Here is a 17,844-nt window from a genome sequence, read left to right as displayed (position 1 = left end):
AAAAATTTGTCTAATATTCAACAAGAAGATAATAATTCTCTTATTCTGGATGGCAGAACTCAGTTGACTTCTCCTCCTCCTACTTATATTTTCTAATTTTCTATACTGAACATGCCTTATTTAATAACGAGGAAGATGCTCTAAGAAGAAGGTAAAATATCAACATTAGCCACCTCAGGTTTGAATTAATGTCACTCTGACTCTGTCCCAGGTCAGAGCTGTGCTCTAACGCACAGCTAGGTTACATCTAACAGACGGAACCACGTTCTGATATCAGAATCCCCATGCCAACCAACATGCCAGGAAATAATGCCTTACATTTAGACACACTTATAATACTGCCTTAGAAATAGCGCTCCTTAGTCCTCTGTTCTTCTTGTAACACTCTGGAAAATTCGGCGACTAGGAATTCTGTTTAATTCAGTGAGAAAGATATTGTGATTATTATCTAGAACTGGATGAATTTATTTATACTTCCAAACGAAATATTTTGTGTGTGCCAATAACTCCTGAGGGCCTCCTCATACCTCTATTTTTGGCATCCAGTTACTTTTCTATGTATATCTATATATATTTTGCAGTAACAGACCTACAGCTGGCTACCAAGCTCTACATCTGTCAGGGGAAGGATAAGGAATTCTTTTTTAAAACTGTAAACAAGCAAAGGTCCCTGGACTTTAGGATGTAATCAAGTCACACCTATGCGGCACACTGAAACATGGGGGTTACTAAATCCTGAACTGCAAAATACCCCACCAAAAATATCCCGCCCCCAAAATACCCCTGTGTGTATATGTATGTATGCCTACCTATGTGAAAGAGGGAAAAAGAGAGAAAGGGGGCTGGTGGTAGGGCGGGGAAAAAGCCAGCAGAATTAGTAATCAAAAAATTCCACTAATATTTTCATCTCAAATTTATAACTTGGCCTCAGGGATTCTTTGCCAAAAGGACACTCAGGGAATGCCTTGTCCAACAGCCTCATTTACAGAAAAATCTGAGATTTTAGAGCTTGAGGAGTCTGCCCTGAGGTGTCAAACAACTGAGTGACAGCAGGAGGCCTACATTCCTAAACCAGGCCCAGTGGCCTTCCCACTGTGCCTTAATTACTTTTCTCCCATTGAAAACCACTCTTCTAATTATCTTATTTCCAATTTTCCTTGGAAGCAAAGAAAAAAGTAAGAATTAACAAGCTTATACAGAGAAATATAAACTTCCTTAGGGTAAGACTCTCTAGCCTCTCCCTAGGCTCCATGGAAATCACCTCCTGTTCATCAGATTCTTTTGTTCACAGTTTACAACATGGTGGAGCATCAAAGAGGAAGTGGTAGACTAGGCATATGGAGATTTTTAAAAAGCCTGGATAGGGCTTCCCTGGTGGCGCAGTGGTTAAGAATCCGCCTGCCAATGCAGGGGACACGGGTTTGAACCCTTGGCTGGGAAGATCTCACATGCCGTGGAGCAACTAAGCCCGTGCGCCACAACTACTGAAGCCCGTGCGCCTACAGCCCGTGCTCCGCAACAAGAGAAGCCACCGCAATGAGAAGCCCGCGCACCACAACGAAGAGTAGCCCCCGCTCGCTGCAACTAGAGAAAGCCCGCACGCAGCAACGAAGACTCAACACAGCCAAATAAATAAATAAGTTTATTTATTTATTTTTTTAAAAAAAATCCTGGATAATCTATAAACTTCAGAGTCCTTGCTCAGATGCCTGAAGTGGACTGTACTGCTAATACCACAGTGCTACCTACACCAAACTTTAGACGGTAGATGGTCAAGAAGGGAAGCCATATAGTCCATGCATCAAACAGCTTTCTTTCCTTGAATCTTTCTCTCCCATGGGACAGGACAACAACCCTTTTTCATCTAAAGCAAAAGTATTCTAGAACATTCAAACAGCCTGATCTTCCTGGCACGAAACCATGTCTATTTTGGCAAGGTCCAGAGGTTCAACTGATTGCATGCAACTGATAATTGAGGTTAAAATGGACTTCCCAGCACAGCAGTGAAGAATAATTGATGGGACAGCTAGGGTACACTTTCCAAAATGCAGTATGTGTAATTTATTTTTATGCAATTCATTTCATACCTCATAGCTGATATCTGGAAGAAAGAAAGTAGTTCTAGTAGGGGGAACAGATGATTTCATTTGGCAAAGTGATAATGTCTGGGGAAATGTGAGGAAGTTCTATGGCAAACTTCAGCAAAGTGTTTGAGTTTAGAAGTACCACTGGCCAAAGACCACCCTTCTCTACGTTTTGCTCACAAAGAGACTCTCTTGGCAGTATAAAGGGCTCCCTGACCAGCAATTTAATTCAATTTTCACAATGGGATGTAGTACATAAAGACTTTCTGTACCTGGCAATTAAAGGCTTCAAACCCTAACACTTAGATATGCAGCTATTTTATGGCAACAAGGATGAGAACACACATATTCACTATGGACAACACTTAACAACTGTACTAATACACTACAGAGTTTGACAAGAAAGCTGAGAGTCACAAATCAGATATATGTTAGCTATGTCTCCATCTTTGTACATGTGGATGAGAGAAAATGCAACACTGATAAGAGTTAATTTTGAAAAAACATCTATATAATTTTTTAAAGCATCTATAAAGCTTTGTTCTGATAAAATCATTTTAATGTTTGCTTTTTAATATCCATTTTCAATATCTGTGCTCAAACAAAACATTTTAAATTGTTGCATCCTAGCATCCAAGTCCTTGCCACTGGTAACACCATTGTTTAAAGTTAATTAAAGGTTTCAAACTGTAAACAAATTTTGCAAGTTCCTCCCTTCCCCCACTCCAAATAAACAAACCACTATTGCTCCTAGCCAACCCAACTAGTTGAAAGGCATAAACCTCTCCTTGCTATTCTAGAAGATAACTGTTCAGACGCCAGTCCCTGCAGAGTTCAGATGCACAGAGCCTATCAGAAGGTACCAGGCAGGAAGAACTGTGCTTAGCAAGCAGCATGTGCTACTGGACCTTTTTTCTTTAGGGTTAACATTTTTGTGTTATCTAATCATTTAGAAGTAATAGAGCTCTTTAGACTTTTGTAACACTCAGCCATCTGCAGTGCACTGTAGGAAACAACATTTCATTATTTATCATAAATTACTCAGAGCTGCTCATGATGAAAGATGAGCATCAATGTGGTACCACAGAAGGTCACTTAGAAGCTTAAAAACCAAATGATAAAGGAGAAACACGGATTTAATACTGACTTTGTTACAGCTTTGCTGCCTTCCTTTCAAAAATCTCTTCTGATCAAATACACAAAGGCCTAAACAAATAACTAAAAAAAAAAAAAAATTACCCTTATCTAAGTCAAAAAAAATAAAAAATAGATAAACTGAGAATATTCCAAGCAAATAACAATAGTATATGTCAACTGGCTTATTATAAATGTTGACATTAGTGAAAATTATCTGATCAGTAAGAAATATAGGAGAGACACCACTGGCTCTTAATACTAATTTAACATTTGCACTTACACAGTGTTATAGCCCCTCTACCTGGTAACAAGGGGCAACCAAGTAAACCCGCAGGAGTGATGAATCTGATTTTAATCTGAAGCTTCTTCTTTATGGTGAACTAGGTGGGGTGACACAACTAATTTTAGCTGTCGATATGTAAATGAACGGCTGTAGTTCCTGCATCTACAAGAGAAGCTCTCTGGCAGGCCAGCCAGACGTCCATCCTCAGGGTTCCTGAGACATCAGTGTCTTCCCCCTCTCATTCCTCACCATGTGATGAGTGCACACAGGGCATCAACAGTGCCTTTGCCTTTTGAATGTCATGCAGTGTCAGCACTCAATCCCAAAAGGTGCTGAGTGGCTTCTGGAAAGACGACCTCAGATGAAACAAGAGGGATGGCATGGCAATCAATTCATAGAGTAGTTTCTTGCCTCCGGAAAATCTGAAGTCACAGGTTAATTAAGATGAAGCAGTAAAAATCAAGCATATCTTCTTGTTATTCTCCTTGGGTCTCCACTTGCAAATTTTTAGATATCTGAAAGCTACTATTTTGGGTTAAATCTAGGGCTGTGTTGATGTGACGATGCAAAAACTAAACATTTTAAAACACACCAATTCTACTGGTTCTTGCAGCACTTTGAAGAGGCACTGGAATGAAGTCAATACTTAAACAGATTCAGCACGAGTCAAGACCATATCTAAATGACGTGGGACAAATTAGCCTTGGAGAATCTTTACAATTTGTTGCTTCTTCCTCCCTCTAAGTCATCCTGGAGACCTTGCATCTTGTGAAAATAACACAGATTACTGTGCACATTCCTTGAACCAACCCTGACTGTGATTTCGCATAGCAACCTAGCGAAGTCCTCCCAAATCCTCCCTCCTGAATCAGGCCCTGCCCTAAGGAAAAGGGGAAGCTGTTTCGTTAATTCCAAGAGGCCCTCTTTGCCCACCAGGCCAGACACACAGATGTGAGCCAGCTGTTATGTCCCTTTAAAGCGGTAACCTGTTTGTTAATGACCTTTTCCTCCCCTGGCCTCACCTGCCCATTTCTCTGCCTAAACAAATTCTCCCTTGAAACTACCTATGCCTGCTCTGATCACTACTTTCTGAAAGGGCTTAATATACTTTCCAGTTGGAATCACACATTACACTTAATTATTCGCTGGAATATAAGTTGTGGGCTTCTCGACAAAACCATAAATGCATATAACGAATTGGCTTTCTCTTGTATCACGCACTCTAATGCTTGCAGAACTGTATGTATAAAGTCACTCTTGGAAATAAGTATGGTTTACACGTGTAAGATGTGTGAAAAACATGGTAACTTATGCTGTATCAGAAACACTCCTGAAACACTCCTTTCTTGTGAAAGAAAATTTTATGTAATATAAACACAAGGTATCCATTCACAAAGGATAAAATTGAAAAGGAGTGTGGGCATCTCCATGGTGTCTCACTAAGCCAGGATCCTGAGAACAAAGGAAGCTGCTGAAGCTGCGAAGACCCTCTCTGCCTTTACTAGACTGTGAGGCATGAACAACAAACACTGGGAATTACAATCCAGTGTCTATAAGTGGAACAATCCACACATTCAGGCTACCACCCTGGGAACATGAAGTGTAGGCCAAAGGAGTGTTTTGAAAGATTTCTTTGATACAGTTAAGTTTGTACTGATGTATATAAAAAGTGCACGAATCACAAGCATGCAGCGTGGTGAATTCTGGGAAATAGAACGCACCTATGTGATAAGTACGCAGATCATTAGTATATTACCAATATCCTAAAGCCCCGTATCTTCGGTCTTCCTCCAGTCACTACCTGCCGCCTTCCCAAAGACAATCACTATCTTGACTTCTGATGTTTAACATTATGTATACAGAATCATTTTTTTGTTCTCTTTTTGCTCACCAATGTATTGGGGAGCTATGTTAAAAGACTCTGAGCACAACTCATGACCAAATTAAAGACTATGTGTCCTACAAATCACCTCTTTCCAACCACCTAACTTTTTTATGTGAATAAACACCTTATGATTCTTTGAGAGGCTTACAGCATCTAGTAAATCTTTGAATGGGTCACCCCACCTGTTTGTATGTGACCTAAGCCCTCCCTTATAAGACCCAGCGCTACAAATTAGCCTTTGCATTTTCCTGTCATTTGATCCTTAAAAAAGACCAGGTAATTGGTTAGTATACCCACAACTGGTTGATTTCTACAGGCTATATCCATCCTTAGCAATACTACTAAAGACTGCCCAACTTCTGCAGACTGGAAGAGCCATTAAGTAACACAGTAAAGCTACCATCTTTTTTATCCTTATAAGATCAAGGCTAATAATCCAAGGCCCAGTGTAAGACACTGCCTTCAATAAGGCATTACTTCCCATGAGCAAATGAAACGCATTTATATTTCTCCACATCTGCATTTCACAGCAGGAACCCAACTCAGCCAACACTTTAATGCTGACACCACCAATGAAGACACAAACTCCTAGACAAGAAAAAAACATCTTCACAGAACCGAGACCAATAATTGAACTGATTCATGGATCTCATTCTTTACTTTTTCAAAAGTTTAATAACTTCTAATTAGAGAGATAATTCATGACCATTAAATAAAACTTTGAAACTACAGCAAAGTGCAATAAATTAAATGGCATTCCTATTCCACAATCCAGAAATCATCACCTTTAACAATTCTGCATACTTTCCCTGACTATAGTTACTATTTATTAAATCTATTAGTCGACATAGCTTTATATAATCAGCATCTTATATAATTTTCTACCCGAGAAGTTTTAGATAATTATATAGTAAACATTTTCCAATATATTTAAAATTATTAAAAACACGAATTAATGGCTTGGTAAATCTATCACATGGGTAAAGTAAAATTTATTTTATTTATTATTTCTTTTATTTGAACCTAAAACATACAAATGCACATTCGTTTGCCAAATATTTGGCTGTGGTATTCAAGACTTTTCACTGAATAAATTTCTGTTACCTTTCTTGTGAAAAACCACACCACAAATGTATACTGTGATTTTTTTCAGTTTCAATATATTTACTGAGGAATGAGAACTTAAAGCCACACGTGAAACAATCCAAGTGCAGATTTCTTATGGATATATAAATATATTTTCCCTTAAAATTACTCACAACTTCTTCAACAAGCATTTTTTCAGTGACTTCTCTTTATGGAGTATATCCAAAGTAATCCACTTAGTTCTAATAAAAACCACAATTAATTCATTGGTTTGAATATTATTTAAATACATTACTTAATTACAGTAACAAGAACAACCAGCTTAAATAGGTTGGGAGCTAATACAACTAACATTTGGAAAACACACCTCTCGTTTGTTGAAGGCAGAAGCCCTACCAACTGTGACCCTTTGGCATGAAGAGAGCATTTGTCAGTTTTTTGTTTTAACACAGAAAAGAGTCTCACACTGAAGACTCAGTTAAATAGAATTCAGTCGAGACAGTGTTTAATATAAACATTGCTGCACCCCATTTTCACTTTTCTATTCCTAGAGTCTCTAGATTTTGCCATCACGCTGACAAAAACTTTTGTTTAACAATAAGTTTGGGTAAGCAATCTCATTCCCTCTCTTCCTTATGAGTACAGCGTCATTCTTAGTCTACAGAATTCATTCACAGTCTTATGGGATTTTGACAATACTGGTTTCCTGACGTTACAGTATTCCTACCCTTCAGCATAGCTATTCAAAGACTATATAACCTGATCTTAGTATTTGATCTATTTCTCTTTTCTTTTCACGAGTTAGCAAAAGTAAACAGCACAATCATTTTTCATTTTAACCTTCAGAAAATCTGTTCTTAGGGACCCTTGCTACACATCAAAATCAAACTAGTAAGTAATGATTGGGTCCAGTTGGTGGTATCTTTGGCAGGCTATCAGGGTCTCACCAAAGTTCCTCTTCTAAGTACCATGGGCTAGTCAATGGTGGGTAACCTGCAGGATGGTTCCAAAAGGGAATTCAGACGCTCTGCAGGAAACACTGCATACGTGCAACACCCAACATTTACTTGGTAGGGTTGGTATTTTAGGGTCAGGAGAACCTCAAGGGTATTACTCCAAATGTTCCCTGACATGTTTCCACCGGCCACTCTCAGCATACGATGCAGTAACCACTGCAATCAAAAGCAAGTTTAGAATGAGCAGAGAAGACAATTTTGGCTAGATTTCAGGAAGCAGAGAAATAAAGTCTGTAACTGTTTTCTGTCACTGTTCTATTGAATCACCTATAAGCAGCCACAGGAGGAAATAGAGAGTTAAGAAGATCAAGGAATAGAAGTTTAGAAGAACACATTCTTTATCATTTGTTGAACTATCTCCTTGAATTTCTCCTTGTACTGGAAACCAGGGAAATTTCTCTGGTTATTAAAGGCTCCCTTTACTATAGCAAAGAACAGGTATGAGCAGATGTGCCATTTATGCAGTTTATAATGGCAAACGTCACTGGCTATGAGCTAGGGGCTTGAAACAGGTAATATACATAGATATATCAACACTGTGTCAATGCCTTAGGATTTAAAGTGGGAAGAGATTACCTATAACATGATCTTCCCATCTTCCTGATTCTTCAAACTATGCCACTTACACATGTCCTAGGCAAATTATATAACCAATCTAAGCCCAGCTCGATTACCTGCATAATTTAGATAATCAGACTAGGCTACAGGCCTAAATGCCTGTCTTTTAATCCTTGTTTCAATAAATAAATAAGACAAAGTATGTAAAGTGTGGACCCTCCTAGCACATAGTCAAACTCAACAAATGGCAGCTCTAGTTATTACCTAAATTCTCAAGCCCTTTCCAAGACTGAGATTCTGTGAAGAATTCTTCCCCATGTCTAAAAGTAAAATTCAAGGCACAGAAATCAATTAGAGTCTGAACCCAAAATGATGATAAGGGTGTGATTTTCTCTTAGTGAAATTCTAACTCCCTGGCAATTCACTGGAAGATCAGGCCAAAGGTCATATGTAGTCACGGGAAGGGTATCTTAGGAAGTAGGCTAATATGTTCAAGAGTTCTTATCAAATGCTTAGCATAAAAATTCTCTTCTCATAACCCTGGCTGTAATGTATTACTGCTAGAGTAGTTGCATAGATTCAGAAGATTTTTTTCTTGCTCTTACAGTGTATACTGCATCCATGACACATACTATCACTTCTAGGAAAAGTCCTCAAAGACAAAATCTTATCATTGGAAGCTGCTGAACTTCTATTATTAAACTAAATTCTGAATTCAGTTTACAGGCTTGTTTCTGACTAGCCTCTTTGTATGCCTGGGAATGGCAATCTATGATTTATGTACAATCACCAACATGTCTTGAAAAATAAAGGCTCATAACAAAAAGAAGTAATACTTTGAAATATAATTCAGGATGAAGTTTCCAAAAAACACAGACTTGAAGCAAGATGTTTTCAAAATGCTAATATTAAAGCTCCCTGAAGTACAAAAGCATACATCTAAAAGAGCTCTTTGATGGGCACAAGCAAGCCATTAATCCTCTGGAATCTAAACCACAATAACTCTTCAATTAAGAGGGGGAAGAGAATGCAATGCAGACATGATCCATCTTTACTAAAGTTCTCTCCAAACTCCAAAGATTCAATGACAATAAGACAGTGTGGGAATGGAACTAAAAGGAACCATAAGGGCATCCTTTCTTTCATCAAAAATCTTCAGATTCTTGCGGATTTCAGATTTCCTGATAATTATAATTCAACAATCTCACTCATTTTCTCCCAAATTTCAGTTCCTCTCTTTGAGAAACATATGTGCAAAACAGACTACAAAACCATCTACCAAGCAAAGGATGAGAAATGGTGGGCTCCAGTTTGTGATTAAACTTCCAAGATGATCTGAGGGAGATTTCCACACCATATTTTATTGTGTGTGTCAGGGTATCAGAGAGGAATACAGGAGAGATCCAAGGGCATGCAAGAATAATCATCCCTCCTTGTGATGGAAGATCCCTCAAGCTAGATATAGCAAACTAGCTCCAATATTTCAACTGAATTCAATGGCCTAATGTGGTTTTGGATGAAAATACCTATCTAGTCTATCCATTTCCCATTTCTCTTGACATAAAAACAGTAGAGTGTTTGCAGCTTATAAGCTCTTTTAGAAGTGGTATACGAAGCAGGTTATTATCATCACCCCCTCATTATCCCAGAGGAGGAAGTTAATGTTCAGAGAGAATAAACTGGTTCTTTGAGGTTGCACAGTTATCATGGTATTCAAGGCTACAGGTTTTTTGGGTTTTTTTCTTTCTATACCAAATGTTGTCATCCGCCCACTGAAGTTCCTGAAATATATGGTCATGACTGACTTACATTTTCAATACTATTACCTACAAAGGAGGCACTGTCCTAATCCTTAGCCAGCTTGCTGTCACCACTCCTCCAGTGTGATGGACACTGTCAGGGCCACTGCACTGTGAGAAGGTCACAGCCAGCAGGTAAACCTGAAGGAAGCCTGCACACCTCTGTAAACTCCTTTTGGGTTGTATGCTTACCAACACTCAGTGGGGTTAACAAACCTGTTTATATCAGTTGTTCTTATTGGGATTATGTAATTTAGTTAAATTTTATGAAAGCCAATGATACATGATTGTAGAAATGAAAGATAACTGTAATTTCTATTAAAACATAGCTGAATGCTTTGAAGAAACTACAAACGGTGAGTTGTTGAAAGAAAGAAAGAAAGAGAGAGAGAGAGAGGGAGGGAGGGAGAGAGAGAGAGAGAAAGGAAGGAAGGAAGGAAGGAAGGAAGGAAGGAAGGAAGGAAGGAAGGAAGGAAGGAAGAAAATTACTTTGAATTATATGGGCAAGAAAACTGTAAAAGAAAAAAAAACTATAAAAGATTTCCAGGGCAGGGGGGATATTATAGTATCTATGAAAAATCTGGGTTAAAATTCCTTCACCAGTGTCTTTGAAGAAGAAACAAGTAATGAGAGGTGTGGCTTATGGAAAAGAAAAAGAAAAAGACGCTAAGTTCAAACTAAGAGACACATTCAAAAAAACGCCTATGTCCAAGATATGGGAGAATGAATGTTGTATACATTTGAAGTTTTATTTTAATTTTCTGTTTTTTAAACCATTACTTTTATAGACTTTTTAAATTAACTACCAGCATAGTAATACCCCAAATCAGGGTTTAATAAATATTCATTAAAATAAATTTAAAAATCAAAACATGACATTACAAAAACATAACTATATGAATGTATATAATAGCGCATATTCAATTGTACAATTGTTTTACGGAATCAGATAATAAGTACTGCCAAAATTAGTATGATTTGTAAATCAATCTATGTGGGACAATAAATGGCCATTAGTCTTCCATCGAGTTTTTGGAATCTTCAAAAAAAATGTTTTTTAATTAAAAAATAAAACACCAAGACAATTTAATAACTCAATTGCATAAATGGGTAGTTTTTTTCTGAACATTCTACATCAACTTAATCTAACATGTCTTATCAAAAGGGCTGACTTTTAAAACAACTTGAAATGACAAGGCAATGTTAAGAATATCTAAGAAAATTTCTTTTAATGACTACTGCTTATAATATAAGCTAAGAAATAAAGAGCTAAAATAAAATAATCAAAAGTCTGTAAGGGGCCTTCAGACAGAGCCAGGTAGATCCAATTCTTTAAAAGACTGGGTAAGGCAGGAGTACCTGAAGTCCTCAGAGAAAAAGTGGTAAAGATGGAAAACCAAACTAACCATGCGTCCTACTACTTTCATTAATAATCACATGAATGGATTTAGGTACATTTTCATCCTGATATTACAAAGCTTTAAACTGAGTCTATTCCTCCATCCTGCCTTCCATATGTACATGGTTCTGGAGGAAACACTTTTTTGGGTGTAGACAAGTAAAATTTCTAGGATCCAAAAATGTCTCAGTGGTATTTGCCAAGGCAGTACCAGCTCTGTGCCTCACCCAACACAAAAGTCTAAAGATAAAAACAGATTCAAAGGGAGAAAAATGAATTTCAGTTCTATTCACAAGCAATTCAAATGCATTTTACAGACTTAGATTTATGGCTCTTTCCTTGCTCTTACATATTTCAGGGCCAACTTTCACATTCCATTTTTGACACCTGAGATAGAATATTGAGATATGTTTGGCACTGGATAGGAGAGGTTATGAGGAAAGAATTTCTACATAAGAAGGGAGCTGAAAATCATCCTTCTCATTGCGCTGTGTAGAGGGGGAAAAGCCAGGCGAGTATGCCAGGGGGAAGAGAGATCTTTTTCCTCCAAACGCTAGACCTCCCAGGACAGCACTGCTTTCAAACTCTGCACGGACACTCTTGCTTACGGCTCAACCTGGATTTAGAAAAGTTGGTTTCTTTAGTAACAGAGAGAAGCTGCCACACACCAGCTTTTTTTGTTTGTTTGTTTTTCTTTCTGACAAATATGTGGATCAACACTGTGTTAAAAAAAAAAAAAAAAAGGCTGTCCGGGAAATTGCACAGATACAAAGGTGGCTGGATTCACCAATCAAGCATGCAAAAGGAGCTCTCAATTAGCACTGCCAACCCCTTCTAGCTCAGTCACGAGTAGCTAGCGGAGGAGGAAGGCTTCAACCACAGCCTTAAGGCACTGAGACCAAATTAACAATGTTCTAAAAAGAGCCTTGCCGATTCTATGCCCACACCCCTCCCCCTCCTTTTTTTTCTGTTAGGATCATGAAGCAAAAGGTAAGTGTCTGAAGAGTAAAATGTACAGTATAATTGACTAAAGCAGAAAAGCCTCGTAATCCTGTATTAAGGCCAAAGGAAATCAAAACATACTCAGGCTGCAGCATGTGCTCATAAACAAAGCTCTCAACTGGATTTCATAAGAAATATTGATCTCAAACTCTGAATCCTCTCACTTTGGCTACCATACATGATTGGGGTCAGTCCTTTCTATGTTGGAATTCCTCTGAAGGCCTCGATTCATGTATCAATAGATAGAAGACAACATAGGAGTAAACTTTATTTAAACAAATTATACCTGAGGCTGCTTATAAAGCAACTCAGAGTACTTTTACTGAAAGACTGAAGATGTTTAAAAAGAATAGATAAGGGCTTCCCTGGGGGCGCAGTGGTTAAGAATCCGCCTGCCAATGCACGGGACATGGGTTCGAGCCCTGGTCCGGGAAGATCCCACATGCCACAGAGCAACTAAGCCCGTGCGCCACAACTACTGAGCCTGCACTCTAGAGCCCACGAGCTACAACTACTGAGCCCGTGTGCCACAACTACTGAAGACCATGTGCCTAGAGCCCGTGCTCTACAACAAGAGAAGCCACCGCAATGAGAAGCCCGCACACCACAACGAAGAGTAGCCCCCGCTCGCCTCAACTAGAGAAAGCCTGAGCCCAGCAACAAAGACCAAACATAGCCAAAAATAAATAAATAAATAAATGTATAAAAAGAAAGAGGATAGATAAGAAAATTGTCAATGTTATCAATGGAACGCTTCAAAATTACAAGTTTGACTGGGTAAAGTTTGATTTAAGTAGACTTGGTTATACTAAAATGATCACCCTACCATGTTTAAACATCAATGATACACTTTATATTTATTTCTTTACTAGATACACTATTCAAGATTTGTGATCTTACTCATTGGAATTAGCTACATACCTTCCAAATATGACCCAAAGAATAACCCATTGAAAGTGGCTCTTTGTCTTTAGTACTTGAATTTAGCCAAGGACTCTGGTCTTCTATCTGTTAAACAGTGCTTTCTGCTGAGTAAAATAACAATCCACATGCGCACTGACAACATTCTACACATGCATATGCCTTTCAAGTCTGAAAATACAATTCAATGTGCCATAAAAGGTTGCTTACACACTGGTCAAAATCACCGTTCCTCTACTGTCTGCAGTAAACCTTCCTTTGGACTAAAAAATGTGTAAACTAACCCTACACTTACAGCTGTAAAATGCTTCAAAGACATTTGGGGGGGAAGTAATCTCTTAAAGGCAGTACGTTCAAGATATTTGTTTTTAAAGCATCGGAAGGAAAGGCAAGTCCTGGGCAACTATTTGGGAACCCAAGAGACCCCAGTAACACAGAAGAAAGTTTTGGTCTGGCTCATGTTCTAAAGGTTGCAGGATGAGAAGAGTCAACTTCCAAACCCCTCTTCTACTCCCTCTGCCTTTCAAATTCAATCTTTCTTTGCCTTTAATTCTACAGAAAATTAGAAACAGTCTCCTAAACTGGGCCTTCCCACAGCAAATACAGCTTTTGCTTGCAAAAACCCTATTACCCATTAGCAAGGGTGTTTATTCTAGAGTGAACCGGCCTCTTCCACTCCAGAGCTGTGCTGCCTTTACAGACAGGATCCTTCTGACTGCCCTAAGACGAGCACAAAGACATTCATTCTATAGGCCTTGTGTTCAATTTAAAACCATAGACCCTGGCAATTAAAGAATTTGTGAGTTAGTCTCAAGGGAAAAAAAAAAAGCATCATTCTTAGTTGTCCTCAGGTGCTACAACACAATCCATGCCTTTCACGTAAAAAAAAAGCAAAAACAATCTACTGAAGTCTGGAAGTAGGAGCTAGAAAAAAAAAGGGGGGAATTTCTCTCCTGGGAACTTTGGTAACATAATCAAAACAAGTGAAAAATATAAATGCAAGATATTCAGCCCATTTTTCAGCAGTGCTGATGACGCCTCAAATGAAATCTTTATTTCCTTTTGTTAATCATCCTACAATCTTGGACTCATACAACCTACCTATTTAAATTCATCTTTTATGGAAGCTACATAATCTTCCTTTCATTAAAATTTCCCTTGTTGATATAGGCAAACCAGGTCAGTTTCTGCTGGATTTGCATACTTGCAAATCCCTTAATTCAACTCCTTGTTGAAGGTTTAAAAGAGAGCAAGAGCTGAACCTCAGATACACATAAAACAAATACTGCTTCTATGTCTAAGTGAACATTGATACCATTTACAGATTCTCCCCCCCTCTCCCCGCACCACCACCCTACTCCTTGGGGCTGAGAGCCGTGTCAATAATCATTATTTATTAAACAGGCTGCCATTCCCTTCTACAGAATGTAGGAAGGGAGCATGGAGGGGTAGAAAATAATTACCTTGGATTTTGCTTTAAAGACCTCTGGAATGGAAAGCAAGGAAATCAATTCAGAAAGAATATGAAATATCCCCCCATATGCAAGCCCCCCAACACACACACAAGGCTGAGAAGTACATCCACACTCCATTATTCACATCAACTGTAACAAAAGAAAAGATAAAAAACCTGGGGTCTTCAAGATAAACTCATCTATTTTCAATCCATTGAATATGTTTGCACATACACTTGCACATCTTTTACTCATCCACAAAACTCAAGCAGCTAGATTTGTTGAGAGAAACCTCTACACACCTCCTGAGAAAATGTGCTCTCAAAAATGACTGCTTCAGCCAAAGGAGAGAGAAGCAGCAAGTTACCAGTTTGACTGCCATTCTGGTTTGTGGCAGATTCCCTCCCTTCCCCTCTCCTCTCTGTCTCTCAGTTTATCTTTTGGCCTATTTTTTTTTCCAAAGCAGAGTAAAAGCATAAGGAATATCTCTCCTTGGACTTTAGCCACAAATACAACAAATCCAAAAACAAAAAAGTTTCAAGGATTAAATAACACCCCAGCTAAGACCACAGGTCAGAGAAATGAAAAACTGCCAGATGACTGAAAGCTTGGTACTCCTACTCAAGAGTTAACGATGAGCAGTCTTGCTTCCCCCCCAGATGTTATGGCTCAAAACAGAAATACAGTATAAAGAAGGCATAGCCAGGCAGTTTTTGGAGAAAAGCCTTGCACAGAACTTGAACTGGCAGGCTGGGGGTTTGTCCTAAATAACCTTCACAGGTTGCACACACTGTTCTCAGATCCTGATTGATAGTCAGATTAAGAACCTTCCTAAAATTTCCTTATAATAAGAACAAGGTGAGGTGGTGGGAGGGTGCTGGGAGGTCAATTAGTCATCTAAAAGATGTATAAAGGTACAGGGAAAATATAGACCTCCTAGACAGATAGAAAGCTATCATGCTTGGGGAAACTGGCCAGTAGTGGCAGCAACTGAGCCAAGGGTGAAGAAGCTACATTCAAAGAGTGACCTGTTTCAAATGAGTTGATTTTCTCACCCTTGAGTGCACAGAACTGTCCCATTTTGCCTAAATTTTTCAGGCATATAGGGAGGGGAGAGGAGGTTCACTCTCCACCTTTGGGAATCGAACAAAGCAAACGCTTGGCAGAGCTGAAAAAACTCCTCCTCCGTCAGGACCCTAGAGGCGGCAGCTCTGCAGGGATCCCTTCATAATTCCCCCTAGTTAACTCAGTCTCGGCGGCCACAGAATCCGTTTCTACACCTTGGAATGGCCATGGGCAGGGTAGGAGGTGATCACTTTAGCCCTTCGCCATGGATCGCCTCCTTTCCCTACCTCCCACAATGGCTTCTAATTAACCCTTCCTGGTCCCTGCCCGGGTCAGGGCTGCTGGAAGTGTCTACAGCTTCACCGTACCAACATCTCCATCAAATCATCACACACACACACCCCAGCCCACCCCCACATGTATACAACTTCCCTCCGCGGTTTAACGTCGGTCGATTTACATGTGCTTTTCTTTCTTTCCTTCCCACAGGCGGGGAAAGGGCTCAGTGCTTTTGGGAAGGCCCTCCCTCCCCCCTCCTCCCCCCTCCCCTCCCTCCCTCCCTCCCTCCTTCCTTCCTCCCCAGCTCTCATCAGGAGCCGGATCCCAGAGCTCCCCAGCAGGTCTGCACTCGCTTTAACCCGTTGAAGGGAGTTAGTTCTCATTTGGGACCCACTTAAGTAGGGCCCGTGGAGCTTGGCTGACAATCTCCCTCTGCTTCACACCACCCCTACCCCCACGCACACACACACACACACGGGAAAAGGCCGGCACCTTTTACCTCCCCTGTGGCCAGGTTTAATTCTCTCACTCCGTGTTCCAAACCTGGAATGGAGTGGGGGGGTGGGGGTGGGGGTGAAGGATGCTAGAAGACAGGCGTTGGCGAAGGGAAAGGACAACAGGAGGGCAGAATGGAAACTCAGCAGTAAATCAGAGTTCAGACACAGTGTTTACTTACGAAATTTGGGGCTGGTGCTAGTTTCTGGCGTGGTGGTGGTAGAGGAGGAAGACGAGGAGGAGGAAGAGGAGGAGGCAGCATCCTGAAAGGGAGACAGGGTCCAGGAGGGAGTCGAATCATGAAGGTAGGAGGAGGTAGCGTATGCCGCAGTGGGCCAGGAGGGCATGGCCGGGGTACTGGGGGTTCCTGGCACCGGGGGTCGGGAGCCCGGAGTGCTGCTACCGAAGAAAGGGGCTGTCGTGGACAAGACCGTCGAGGGGGCCGCAGTGTTCCGTGCCGTGGTGGAACGCGGGCTGGCCCGGATGGGCACCCGCTGCCCGGGGAAGCGAGTGGGCGCCCGCGTGATGGTGGTCAGCCGGGTGCTAATCCGGTTGGGCGTCCTGGAAGAGGCGGCGCTGCCGGCGGAGGTGGCTGGAGACGTGGTGGAAGTGGTCGTGGTGGTGGTCTCCATGGCCTTGGGGAAGGAGCTGGGCTTGGAGAGAAAGAAGGGGTCCTGGCCCATCCCCTTGGAGTCCACCAGGTCGGTGGGCACGTATTCCTTGACGGAGCCCACCACGATCCATTTGAGCAGCATGAGGCTGAGCCCCAGGCCGATGAAGCCGATGAACAGAGGCACCACGCACAGCCACGTCTGCTGCCGGTTCCACACGATGCAGTCGCTACAGCGTAACTCCCGGGGGGGCTCGGCCGCCCCTTCGCCGCCGCCGTCCGGGCCCCCGCCCGCCGCCGCCGCCGCCGCCGCCGCAGCCACAGCCGCCGCGGTGCCCTCCTCGGCCGAGGCGGCGGCTGCCGAAGCGGCTCCAGGTGGCGAGGCAGCGGCCGCCCCTTCACTCATCCTAGGAGCCGGTCTTCACCTTCGCCCCCCCGAGGGCCGCGCCAGAGGCATGGGGCCGCGCGGGCCGGGCGCAGGCGCGGGCTCCGGCGGCGGCGGCGGCGGGCTCGGGCGCAGGCAGCGGCCGCGGCGGCCGCATGCAAATCGGCTCCCTGCCCCCACGCCCCTCCCCCCGAGAGGCGGGCGGCGGGCGGGGAGGAGAGGAGCGGGGGAGGGGACGCGGGCCGGGGAGGGGACGCGGGCCGGGGAGGTGGCGGCGAGGAGCTCTGAAGAGGGGCTAGACTGGCCCCCTGCGCCGCCGGCCGGTCAGGGAGCGGCGGGGCGCGTCTGCAGCCCGGCAGGCGGCCTCCTGTGCGCCGGGGCCCCGC

At 41.8% G+C, this 17,844-nt stretch overlaps 1 protein-coding gene across 8 annotated transcripts in view; it reads right to left on the bottom strand.

Moving 5' to 3' along the window:
- Nucleotides 1-17,479, bottom strand: part of NRG3 (neuregulin 3) — a 1,050,833-nt gene extending 1,033,354 nt beyond the window's left edge. For all 8 annotated transcript variants that reach the window (XR_009535980.1, XM_060125676.1, XM_060125679.1 and 5 more), the window contains exon 1: nucleotides 16,645-17,479. Coding sequence is in view for 7 of the 8 variants with exons in the window: in XM_060125676.1 (XP_059981659.1) it covers nucleotides 16,645-17,479 (835 nt within the window). In the remaining variant the exon portion in view is untranslated. The remainder of the gene's footprint in view (nucleotides 1-16,644) is intronic.
- Nucleotides 17,480-17,844: the final 365 nt, after the last annotated feature.

Source organism: Lagenorhynchus albirostris, chromosome 16 (assembly GCF_949774975.1).
Source record: "Lagenorhynchus albirostris chromosome 16, mLagAlb1.1, whole genome shotgun sequence".
NCBI lineage: Eukaryota > Metazoa > Chordata > Mammalia > Artiodactyla > Delphinidae > Lagenorhynchus > Lagenorhynchus albirostris.
Note: the sequence above shows the minus strand (reverse complement) of the source record. Positions and strands in the feature narration are given on the sequence as shown.